General features: G+C 38.9%; 1 protein-coding gene across 1 annotated transcript in view; it reads left to right on the top strand.

The window, feature by feature from the left end:
* PKD1L1 (polycystin 1 like 1, transient receptor potential channel interacting) overlaps positions 1 to 11576 on the top strand; it is a 197653-nt gene extending 186077 nt beyond the window's left edge. The window contains exons 50-52 of the mRNA XM_075214369.1: positions 5565 to 5744; positions 8275 to 8342; positions 10692 to 11576. Coding sequence (XP_075070470.1) covers positions 5565 to 5744; positions 8275 to 8342; positions 10692 to 11370 — 927 coding nt within the window. The 3' untranslated portion in view covers positions 11371 to 11576. The remainder of the gene's footprint in view (positions 1 to 5564; positions 5745 to 8274; positions 8343 to 10691) is intronic.
* Positions 11577 to 12644: the final 1068 nt, after the last annotated feature.

The raw sequence follows: 12644 nt of genomic DNA, 5'->3' as shown, positions 1-12644 counted from the left end.
AGTGACTTTCTCAAAAACATTGAAGTTTGAGAGGTTCTTATTTATTTCCCTACAGCTCGTCTCAGCAGTTACATAAACAAACAAAATAGACAAACAGATATCAGCAGATATAAATACAGCAAGAAATAAAAAGAAACTTTTCTAAGATTAAAAAAGCAAACCAATTCTTTGATAATAATCTCTATATAGAAACATTTTTCCTTTCCTTCCTCTTTCTCATTAAACACAAAAAGGCACTTGTAACAATGATGCACGAGAGAGATATGAAACAAACCGCAGCCTTAATAGGTCATTTTTACACCACTGGCATAAATGGCAAAACAGTCATAAATTTTACTGTTTGGTTAGTAAAATATTATGTAATGTGTTGCAAAATGACAACATATACAGTATAATGCAATATGGACTAACAACATAAATGGTGTATATTTTCAGTATTCAAAACAATAATCTAATCATGAAACTCTCTTTATTGTAATATAAAATCTTGTTGTGATTTCAAAAACGAAGACCACTGATATAGTTAACACCTATATTACTATAATAGTAAGTTACTAACATTTAACCCCCACTTCTTTAAACTGGCCACATAATTACACTGATCTCCTTTCTCTGCAATCCAATTGGAAAAGCAGAGTGAGCGCATCATTTCAATCCACATGAGCTTGGAGATTAATTGATGGCCCCACCTCATGAATGTATCCTTACATAATCATAATTTAAAAGAATAATTGTAATGAGAAATATAATTTTAATTTAATTTTTATAATCTTTAAATATCGATAGTTCCCGCACTCATTGCTCTAGACTGGTCAACTGCTCTAACCTCAGAGTGACAGGTTACTAACTCTATGCACAATATACTAAGTGCTTAAATCATTATAGATTAATAATTTTTCCGATATATTTCCGACTAGATCAGCTGAAACTCTGCACCGGTATAGTATGTCCGAAAACATAAAATCAAATCTATAAAGCAGTCCAGCCACCTGCAGAAGATAAAACTAAAATCAGCAGTGTCCTGCTGCACAATATTCTATTCCAAATGATCCTCTAACCTTACATTAAAAGGCAATAATTAAAGGGAATTCTACTATCAACTGATGAACAATAACAAATAAGTTCAGCAATCGTTGATTGCTCTCTTAAGAATGACTAAATTATCATTCAGGTTTTAAATTAACTATTATATTTCAGTACTATACCATTTTTGTGTTTAGAAAATGGTATATCAAAGCCTAAAAATACCTACTATATATGTTCAGTGAAATGTAATATTCGACTATTCTACAATGTAATGAGTTTATACCAGTGGTTCCCAAACTTTCTCAGCTCGAGGCACCCTTAGGGTCACCATAATTTTTCCAAGGCACCCCTAAGCAAAAATAATTACCGGGTAGTCCCATTTTTAAGTAGTTGGGTCAAAATGATGTAAGATGTATTTAGACCCCTTCACCATCACATTGTGCCCCTTTATCATATGACTCTGTATCCCCTTCGCCATCTCACACCCTGTGTCGCCCTCTTCGCCATCTCATACCCTGTGTCCCCCTCTTCGCCATCTCACACCCTGTGTCCCCCTCTTCGCCATCTCACATACTGTGTCCCCCTCTTCGCCATCTCACACCCTGTGTCCCCCTCTTCGCCATCTCACACTCTCCCTGTCCCCCTCCTTCAGTGTCTCTCTGTCCCCCTCCTTCAGTGTCTCTCTGTCCCCCTCCTTCAGCGTCTCTCTGTCCCCCTCCTTCAGCGTCTCTCTGTCCCCCTCCTTCAGCGTCTCTCTGTCCCTCTCTGTCCCCCTCCTTCAGTGTCTCTCTCTGTCCCCCTCCTTCAGTGTCTCTCTCTCCCCCTCCTTCAGTGTCTATCTGTCCCCTTCAGCCTCTCTCTGTCCCCCTTCAGTGTCTCTCTGCCCCTTCAGCCTCTGTGTCCCCCTTCAGCCTGTCTGTTTCCCCCTTCAGTGCCTCTGTCCCCTTTAGCGTCTCTGTCCCCTTCAGCGTCTCTGTCCCCTTCAGCGTCTCTGTCCCCTTCAGTGTCTCTCTGTCCCCTTCAGCCTGTCTGTTTCCCCCTTCATTGCCTCTGTCCCCTTCAGCCTGTCTGTGTCTCCCTTCAGTGTCTTTCTGTCCCCTTCAGTGTCTCTCAGTGCCCCCCTTCAGCGTCTCTCTGTGTCCCCCTTCAGTGCCTCTCTGTCTCCTTCAGCCTGTCTGTGTCTCCCTTCAGCGTCTCTCTGTCCCCTTCAGCATCTCTCTGTCCCCTTCAGCGTCTCTCTGTCCCCTGCAGCGTCTCTCTGTCCCCTTCAGCCTGTCTGTGCCCCCCTTCAGCGTCTCTCTGTCCCCTTCAGAGCCTCTCTGTCCCCTTCAGCCTGTCTGTGCCCCCTTCAGTGTCTCTCTGTCCACTTCAGTGTCTCTCTGTCCCCTTCAGTGTCTCTCTGTCCCCTTCAGCGTCTCTCTGTCCCCTTTAGCATGTCTCTCAGTGCCCCCTTCACTTACCTTCTTTCCTGACGTCTTCTCTGCTGCAGCTCCTCACTGAGACTGCCGGACATGATGACGTCACGCCCGGCAGTCAGTGAGGAGGAGGATCCGGCGCTGGATGAAGTTTGTTTTTTTTGTTTGTTTTTTTTCCTTTTTTCTCTTTTTTTCTAGGGCGATCGCGGCACCCTTGTGACAGCACCGCGGCACCCCATGAAGCCGCGGCGCACAGTTTGGGAACCGCCGGTTTATACCGTTCAGTACCCCATTAGATAAACTCCAAACTTTATAAGACCTAACATTTATTGTGTTACATGTTATTTTGAGGCTTCAGTGTTTCTAATGAAGGATTTTTCAGTTTGATTTGTGTGTGTTATACCCTCAGACTGCCCTAATTTAACCATATAGCCAATTTATATCTTTTAATTTAAGAAATAGCAGAAAACGATTTTGTTTTAAAAAACTTCTGTAAAACATTCTGTCAAAAGAAAAACATAGGAAGCCATAACAACAGTGGCTGAAGTGGGGGTGTATACGGTGGTATGCCATATCGCCACCTTGCCTTCTTTGTAAGACTCTCAAATTCCATGCACTTACATTCCTCTTATATGTTCCATACCACCACTTCTAAATGTTCTCTTGAATTTTCCCTCTTTTATTTAAATACTAAATGGATATCCTTACTACCAGTGAGAAGGATATCAGTTTCCTTAAATAGAAAACAGGCCATATAGACGCTAAGAGGTATATTTACTAAACTGAGGGTTTGAAAAAGTGGAGATGTTGCCTATAGCAACCAATCAGATTTTAATTATCATTTATTTCGTACATTCTACAAAATGATAGCTAGAATCTGATTGGTTGCTATATGCATCATCTCCACTTTTTCCAACACGCAGTTTAGTAAAATATACCCCTAAGTGTCTCTAGAACCATGTCCATCGAGCATTTTATTTTTTAAAAATAACTGTTTCAAGAAATAAACATGTTTAAAGTGTACCTACCAGTTATACTGTATGTCCAAACGTATTTTAAGCAAGGCTAAAACCATTGTTTGCATGAATTCAATTTTTGGTAAGAAACTTGGAACGAGGCAAGACAAGGCATAACAATGTAGGTGGGATCATTTCTTAAAAAAAGTTTTGTATCTACTGCTAGTGGAATAGATTGTACATAACTGTGATGATTAATATTTATTATTATGATTTGGTTTTAAGTACATAAGGGCTATTTACTAACATTGTTAAAATCCATAATAAATTATTTGCTTTTATTATCCAACATATACTAGGCAGGTGAACGGTAATTGCTAATGTTAGTAAACAACCCTTAGGGTGTGCTAGTGATAGTGTGCCAGCTTTGTCACCTTTACTGAACTCCGGGTATTAAGACAAATATGGAGGAAAGACCAGCACATTTACACTTCTTCCTACATATATGCATTTGGACAGCGGCTTTGTGTACCCATCATCCAGGGGGGGTGGCCAGAGAAGGAGTTGGGAAAGATATTAATTTTTACCATATGGCCTGATGCATCGCTCGCTCCACTCATCTCTGCACCAAAATCCTCCATCACCTTTTTGTTTTTTTGTGTTGATCAAGATCTTACTTGTGCTTTTAATTAAGTGTTTTCAATTAATAGTAAATGTTTTAATTTCAGTTTATGTGTTTTCCACTTTCAAAATGCGTTAAGTATGCAATTGATTATGTTCATTTTGGTTTATATATATTGCGCAAATATCTGTTCACTTAAATACTGTAGCTATGAGATGTTTTATCTATAGCACATACAGGGTCGGATTAACCATAGGGCTAACTGGGCTACAGCCCCAGGGCCTATGGCATCCAGGGGGCCCTTGAAGGTGCTCAGCAGCAGTATTGATCGGTCGGGGGCGGGGGCGCCCAGGGCCAGATTAAGGGAATGGAGGCCCCTGGGCTAAGGGGGCCTCCATTCCTCCATGAGGGCCCCCCCTGTGATTTGAGCTGCCAGTGCCCCCCACCCATGATCCGAGCTGCCCCCCCCATGATCCGAGCTGCCCGCGCCCCCGCCCCCAGCACTTACCTCCTTCTCCGGCGCGCTGTATGCTCTTTACTGAGGAGATCTCATGAGAGTGAGACTCACGAGATCTTCTCAGTAAGGAGACTAAAGCGCGCCGGAGAAGGACTGCAGTGAAAGTGCTCAGCAGCACTGATCGCGCTGGGGACCGATCAATACTGCTGCTAAACACTTTCAAGGGCCCCCTGGATGCCATAGGCCCCTGGGCTGTAGCCCAGTTAGCCCTATGGTTAATCCGGCCCTGGGGGCGCCCCCAGCCCAATCAGTGCTGCTGAGCACTTTCCCTGCAGTTCTTCCCCGGCGAGCTGTAGTCTCCTAACTGAGGAGATCTCGTGATTCTCACTCTCACGAGATCTCCTCAGTAAAGAGCGCACAGCGTGCCGTGGAAGGAGGTAAGTGCCGGGAGGGGGGGGGGGGCGGCAGCTCGGATCACATGGGGGGGCCCTCACGGGGGAATGGAGGCCCCCTTAGTCCAGGGGCCTCCATTCCCTTAATCCGGCACTGAGCACATATAGTATAGAATGTTCTGAAAACCAAAATGAAAAAAGTAAATAATTTCTGGTACTTTTTATGCAAACAATATCAACCTGTCACTGTAAGGAACACTTTTATTCCTAAAACCTTAAAAGTAAATTTAAAACCGAATCGATGCCTGTATTTTCCTATGCTGCCTTTGGCATCCTCGTTTCACCTTTAATAAGTACAAAGGATTCTGGATTCTTGTTAAAGATCATTTAATGTGTAATAAATTAGAGTTTTCGTGTGAACCAATGTATAAACTTCAATGCAATGTGATACTTTACATTCCAACACATGCCTCCATTCCAAAGATCAACTATAGCTACAAAATTCATCTAATCTACACATTAATCAACCATGCACCTAGTTTAGTGCGGCTCCAGCCACAAATCAATAAGCTCTGTAGCTTTTTTAGTTTTAAAACAGTGGTTCTTGGTTTTGTAAAAAACTTTAGTAAGGAAGACCTTAGTTATACAGAATATCTGGACCTAAATCTAAAACTTCTTTTTTTATTTTATTAAAAGAATTTCTACTTGGATGAATTTGAGGACCTGATAGATGAGCTTCTATTTCGGCTAAATGCTATATCAAATAGCCTCCATCACTCACTTCCAGCAAAATCACAATGTTACACAGAAGAAGAGGAAGATATGAATCAACTTGAGGCCTGCTCTAACTTTTCTTTTAAACAAACCACAACAGAGGTACTGTAAAACAAGATATACAAATATGTGTGTATGCGTATTTATCTATGTAATAATATACATACATATAATATATATATATATATATATATATATATATATATATATTACACAGATATATATTAAGTAATGTAAGGCTATCCCCTTTGTGTGCCCTAGTTCCCCCACATCCCTTCACCTCTCTTCTGTGTCCCTCCACGCAGGGCTGGTGAATATGCTTGGAGACTCCTTCCTTTCACTTTTACCTAGTTTGGAGCAGGGACAGGATGGCATGTTCTATTTGGGAGTGGGATACGGGGCTGTGACATCATATCCCAGTACCACATCCCCAGCACTTTCACAGAGGAGTAGCAGCCGACAGCTTCACAGGTAAGAAGCTGCTGGCTGTTGCCTCTTTATGTTGGTGGCCAGCACTGAGTTTGTGTGTGCCGCAGTGACAACAGAGACACTGAATGGGTAACTTTATGTCACTCATTTAGTGTTTTAGATGTCATCTTTACCTTGGCCTTCTAGGCTACCACCCAGGTACATCTTTTTCTAGCGCTGGCTCTGCATCCAACTCTCGGTCATGTCTGCCTCAGTTTACTTCTTCCCTCATGTGTCCTCTGTGTTCCTGCATGCTCTACAGTGCACCACGAACAGAGGAGGGAGGGAGGGGCAGCGCAATGCTATAAAAACTAGACTGACCCTACCAATGTAAGGCACATAATCGATGTGAAACCAAATAAAACAAATTAGGTGCGCCAAGGGAAACAACCCTAATACATACAAAAATAACTGAAAAATATAAATGAAAGATGGCGGGCTGGGTCTAAAATAAATAAATTATTATATCCAATATAATTAAAATAATCTGAAATATATTTCATACACGTGAAAAATACAAATACAATACATGAAAAATACTTCTAAAAAAGGACACTAATATATCACAACATAATAATAATATTAACATAATATCACAACATAAGACGTGTAAACCAAGCTCCATAATTATCATTTAATTATGGAGGTTCGTTTATACTCCTTATGTTGTGATATTATCAATGTATTTATAATTCTTACCTTTTTTTTATATATTTATTAAATACATATTTGTTTATTCATTTTTACATTCATTTTTTTTATTTTTGGGCTGTTGTTATTTATATATTCCCATCCTTTAGTATAGATGGCATAATATTTACTCATGTTTTCACCTCTAGCAAGAGTTGCCTTTTCTCTCCTATATAGAATTTAATAGAATCTGCCTGTCTTTCCTCTCATATATCATTTCCCTAGCAAGTCACTTTAAGAATGAGCAGTGGCTCAATATGATCAGATACAGCTACTCTAATGAGTGAACTGGGGTTCAATTCCTGGATAAGTTGTTTTTATAATTGTTTTTTTATGTTAAGTATTTCTAATTTATTTTTAAAGATCTCTATACAAAACAATTTCTATGGTATCCTAGGATAACTGTAAACTTTTGTATGTACAAAAAATAAAATTATTTATATATTTATATATATATATATATATATATATATATATATATATATATATATATATTATTTTTTTAATTGCGGAGCGTTCCTTTTCATGCTATTCATTGTTTGCAAATTGTGAACCAGTCATGCATTTTGGCTCTAATTTCCTTATTTGCTTGATGCATTAACGATCTAATCAGTTGAAAATGTAAAAATAAAGGGTTCGATTAATCAAAGCATGTATACTGAGCACAACCTGTTTTAAAACGCATGTAATTGGCTCTGTGGATTGCTGAATTCAAAAAGGGATGGATGTGAAGATATGTGCACTGTTGAATTCAGGTGTAGGTCTGGTCTGCTCTACAACACAAGACACTGCAGGATAAGTCCAATACCTATGTGGATTATAAATATGCAAAAGAATGCACAGTAAAAAAAAAGTCACCTGTCAATAATATAGTCATTAATGAAATACATTTATTAGGATGTTCTTAATGTCTACTGAACATAAAATACATTTTTACAGTTGTTTCTGCTGGCAAACACATGTTATAGCATGCATACGATACTAGTCATCACTAATGATCAGGACTTAGCCTAACCCTGTAGCTGGAGCAAGAGTTATAGCAGAAAAACAAGAACTTTGAGATGCCCAGAGCTGGATTCGGACGTGTCTGAATGTGCTTGAGAGTGGCACGCCCTTATTGGAAATTGACAACGGCCAAATGCCCATTCCACTCCTGGAAATCGTAGGCTGTATTAGGTATGCTTTGTGTACAAAGATGGACTTGACATGGCTGCGCTTACTGGCGTATGGTCCGGTTGGTTTGGGCATGCACAGCATGATTGTACGTATGATACGCGCCTTGATAATTTGGGCCCAAAATGTTTTGCTTGCTAATGGTTACTGGTGAATATGAAACCTGAAATGTTTTATTAAAAAAACTAATATGGCCAAATCTTGGTAACTACTATTGGACAAAATGCAGTATTTGGAGAGAAAATGTAAAATCCCTTTGATACTCATGTTTTATTATATATATTTGTATTATTATTTCCAGTGTGACGATAACTTTCGGGAAGAAAGAATGCTGGTGGACTCGGTCACTGTGAAAAATGAAGTGCAACGGTAAAACAATAGTTTCAGTGATACTTCATACAGTTACACATAACACACCATAGTAATATGACTATATTTATAGGCATATATGAATATAACAGATTATAAAATGAGAGGATCAGTTATGCAGCTGGAACTGTAAGGGGGCAATTGTTACAAGTTGTTTTTTTATTCTGCGTAGATACTACACCATAAATTATTATTAAAAATGCTTACTTTTTCATTATTTCCCATTATATATTCTTTGGTTTTCTCACTTTGCTGCTGGCATGTCTTGTATAGTCCCAGTGGCACCTACAAGCAAAAATGAGTGAGAAGACTCAGCAACATTATGGCAGCCTGTAATGAAATGTTGCCCCCACCTGTATGTTTCTTATCTTTCTTTGTCTACAGGTCTTTTGTCATTTTTGTAAATCTTATGCTCTTTATTCCACCAGTCAGCACGTGTAGGGAATGTTAAAATCATGTCATCTTGTAGGAGTGCTGTACAGCGATGTCACTGTGCAGAGCTCCCACAACGTTTTTCTATTTGAAAGTCCCTACTCCTGCTGATTATCAGATGTACCACAAAGATAGTTCAATCCTCGGTTCTGGGTAGAACACATGACATGTAGGGGTCGCTCATCTGGAGCCCAGTTACATTTGCAGACACTGCACAGTAAGTGACACTTTGGAGGTGCTGTCTGTGCAGAAGTGTAAATGTCCTTTCAAAGTCTAACCTCCTTCCACTTAAGAATTCATTACATTTTTTTCTATCCTAAAATATTGCTCAGTTTAGCCCCATTTATAGTATAAATTATTTCTGAGAGTGAGGGGACATAGGAACTGTATTTATTATGTGCCACTTTTGTGTGTGTAGATTTTTATTACATTGCTCAGAGTGTGCACTTCCCTTCACCACCGAAGGAAAATAGGAAGTAGGAAAATGGGTGCCATCAAAAGTATAGGACGAGGCCTGAAAACTAAATAATTAAAACTGATTAATGAACACCCAGCTATCTTGGCTATTGTTTACAGTTCAGGGAGTATATTTACTAAACTGCGGGTTTGAAAAAGTGGAGATGTTGCCTATAGCAACCACTCAGATTTTAGTTATCATTTATTTAGTGCATTCTACAAAATGACAGCTAGATTCTGATCGGTTGTTATAGGCAACATCTCCACTTTTTCAAGCCCACAATTTAGTAAATATGCCCCCAAGTCTTTTCCAATTTGTCATTATAGGTGCAGGAATTTAAACAGTTGTTTACCATTTCCTTAAAGGTTATTGAAAGTCATGAAGGCATTATGCACCACATAAAGGCATGAGACACGACTGCTTTTAAAATGATAAGAAAAAACGCTGCTTCTAATACTTCATCCTCTGTCATAATTAATTAATGTAGGAGAACTCACAATTGGCAATTGCACCATATGTATATTCTCTTAGAAAGTGAAGTTTCTTTAATAATCTAAAATCCAATGATCTAATTTTCATTAATGAATTATTTTTTTCAAAATGTAATAATATATGTACTATAGGTTGTTGATTGTTGCTTATTTTATTAGTAAATTAAGCAATAGTTAATTTAATTTCTATTTACATATATTAGAACTACTTCTTTGTGACTGAAGTTTATTTTTCAGTACACTTCCTGACTAGTGTTTTACATTGGGACTGCTCATTTTACTATCACAATTAGAAATATTTTGCAATTTGATTTGAAAATATAGATGTTAAGTTCATGGTTACATATTGCTGTGTGTTTGTTTGGGAAAGGATTATTATTATCCTAGAAATAGAGCTATTAATATTCTTTCCCATGCAATGACTGCCAGCATAAAGCATGGTGATAAATATCACCTCGCTTTTACTCATGAAGCCTGCCGTATATAAGGAGCATAGAGACTGGCAGCAAAAGAAACAGTGTGGTGGAAAGAGTATAATTCGTTTTTTTACCTAGTACTCATTGGCATAGCACTACTTATAAGGTGACTGCAGGAAGCAGCACAGTAGGATTAGTATCACAATTCCACTTGTCATAGAGAATGGAAGCAGTAACCAGTTTTGCAATGAGCGGCAGCGACCTGTTGTGGGCTGTACAACACAGGGAGCTAGCACACCACTGTACCAGCCCCAACAAACACTGACTGTGGTCATTGTGAGGTCTGAAACCTATTTAAGTTAATGTAGTCTAGGAACTAATGACATCACATTCCTTCAAAATGGCTGTCTCTACTATGTGTAGACAATTATAGTAACTTAATACAGTGGGGGAAAGTCAATTTGCATTGTAATGGTCTTTCACACAAATACTTCTTTAATGCAATGTCTGTAAAGATTAATGAACGTTAATAATATTATCGTTGTCTATTTAGAACGTCTTCTCTACCTGATGGTTACATTGCTCCAGAGGATACTCAATCAAAGCAGAATGATTCTGAATGCATCCCAAATTTCAAAGTAGAAAGCGAAGAATGCATTCTAAGGACTCAACATGAAAATGAATTGTCATTAGGAAATTATACATTCAGCAAAGATATTTCTCAATATGTCTGTGCTGAAAAAAGAGGTCATCTTGTACCCTGTAATACTAAAGAGGTATTGCCCACTGTTTCTTCTAGGGATCTCTGTGCAGATACCATTAGTCTTCAATGTGATAAAATTGAAAGTAGAAGATGCAGTCAAATGCGCTGCACATCAGCCAACATATTGTATAAAAATCGCAAACCTCTCAAGCGTTCATACACCATAATTATTGAACCTTTGGAAAGCAATAGCACAGCTTTAGGGAACAAAACTAATGAACATGGAACCAAAACTTCAGATAACATGAAAGAATACGAGGGCTCACAACAACAGCAGTTCTATATTTTCCAAGGAAGCCATTGTGAAACTAAAATTGAGAAGGAGATTCAGGCATACACAGAAACAATTGTACACAGACCTATTCAACATATAGACGTGAATAAAAATATGGTACTTCAGGGGGATAATAAAACACCTATTGACTCCAGTGTTGATGTGCTCCAGTGTTCTATTAAACAATGTTGGTAGCTCATGAATATTTTTGTTCTGCATGTGTTGAAGCTGTCAAGTATACCGAATGGACATGTGTATGCTACTGTTCCGTGATGATATATTATAGCTTTGCAATAATATTGTAATGTATTATTTTGTTTCCTTGTGTGTGTTCATTAATTACAAGGATATTTGAATTGTGCACTTTATAATTTCTGTAATTAAATATACTGTATATTAGATATTGTATTTCTCAATTTCTCTTTTATTATTATTGACCATTTCACTGCTAATAATCAGCAGGCTTATTTGTTCCTATGACAGTCTCTCAGGCAGTATAAGGTAAGAGAAAAAACTATTTGTGTATACATTTGATAAAATGTAAGGATGGATTTATACTCTTGACAATTCTGAGTTTGCAAGCAGAGATTATTTATTATTATGATTTTTTTCATGTATACATTTATATTTGGAATCCCACCATCAGATATATGGCACTTGCTTTTGAATTCAGGACTCATATTAGAGCACTACACTCACCACAGTGAGCCCACTATGCTCACCACAGTGAGCCCCATGCCAGTGCCTACACTGCAAGAACTGAAATGCGATGTTTGCAAGGCAGAGCCTGCCTCAAATTACTGAACCATCATCTGGAGCACTATCAGTGGATGCACCGTGGTCACTGGTGGATTATTATAATCTGGTGCCCTGGGCTGTATGTATGCCATGATCCCCATCCCCATGGAAGTTTAGACTACATGTCAGATGTACATTTAGTGGTGTATGAAACATGGCAGATGCATGGAGCACCACATAATACAGTCTTAACATATAGTTAACACTCTCCTGGTCTTGGGTCACATTATGCCCTCCAGCCTCCCACAACTTGTTACATATGACCTCCACCCTCCCTTCCATTGTCACATATGACACCTTCCCTCTAACAGCTCATGTTTTGAGATTTTCTTTCTGTGGAACAGGGTGGATAATTACTGATTGAATCTTGTGACTCCCCCTGCTAACATCATAAATCTGGCCCCACTCCTACACCTACTGACTTGTCCTGACTGTAAAGAGGCAAGACCAACACATGGATGCCCTTGCTCCCACCACACACAGTACCTCAGGCCTGAGCTGGCCGGGCCTGGTACAAAGATGCAGAGGAGAGACAAGTAGACAGTAAGCTGAACAGCAGCACCTAGAGCCAGGCAGCTGCTGCAAAGGCTGGGATGCATAAATAGACTTTTGTTTTTATTAGTAATGTAATCACAGTACATGTAACAATAGTAGCTTTTGCTTGTGAACTT

The sequence above is a fragment of the Mixophyes fleayi genome, chromosome 5, assembly GCF_038048845.1.
Source record: "Mixophyes fleayi isolate aMixFle1 chromosome 5, aMixFle1.hap1, whole genome shotgun sequence".
Lineage (NCBI taxonomy): Eukaryota > Metazoa > Chordata > Amphibia > Anura > Limnodynastidae > Mixophyes > Mixophyes fleayi.
Note: the sequence above shows the minus strand (reverse complement) of the source record. Positions and strands in the feature narration are given on the sequence as shown.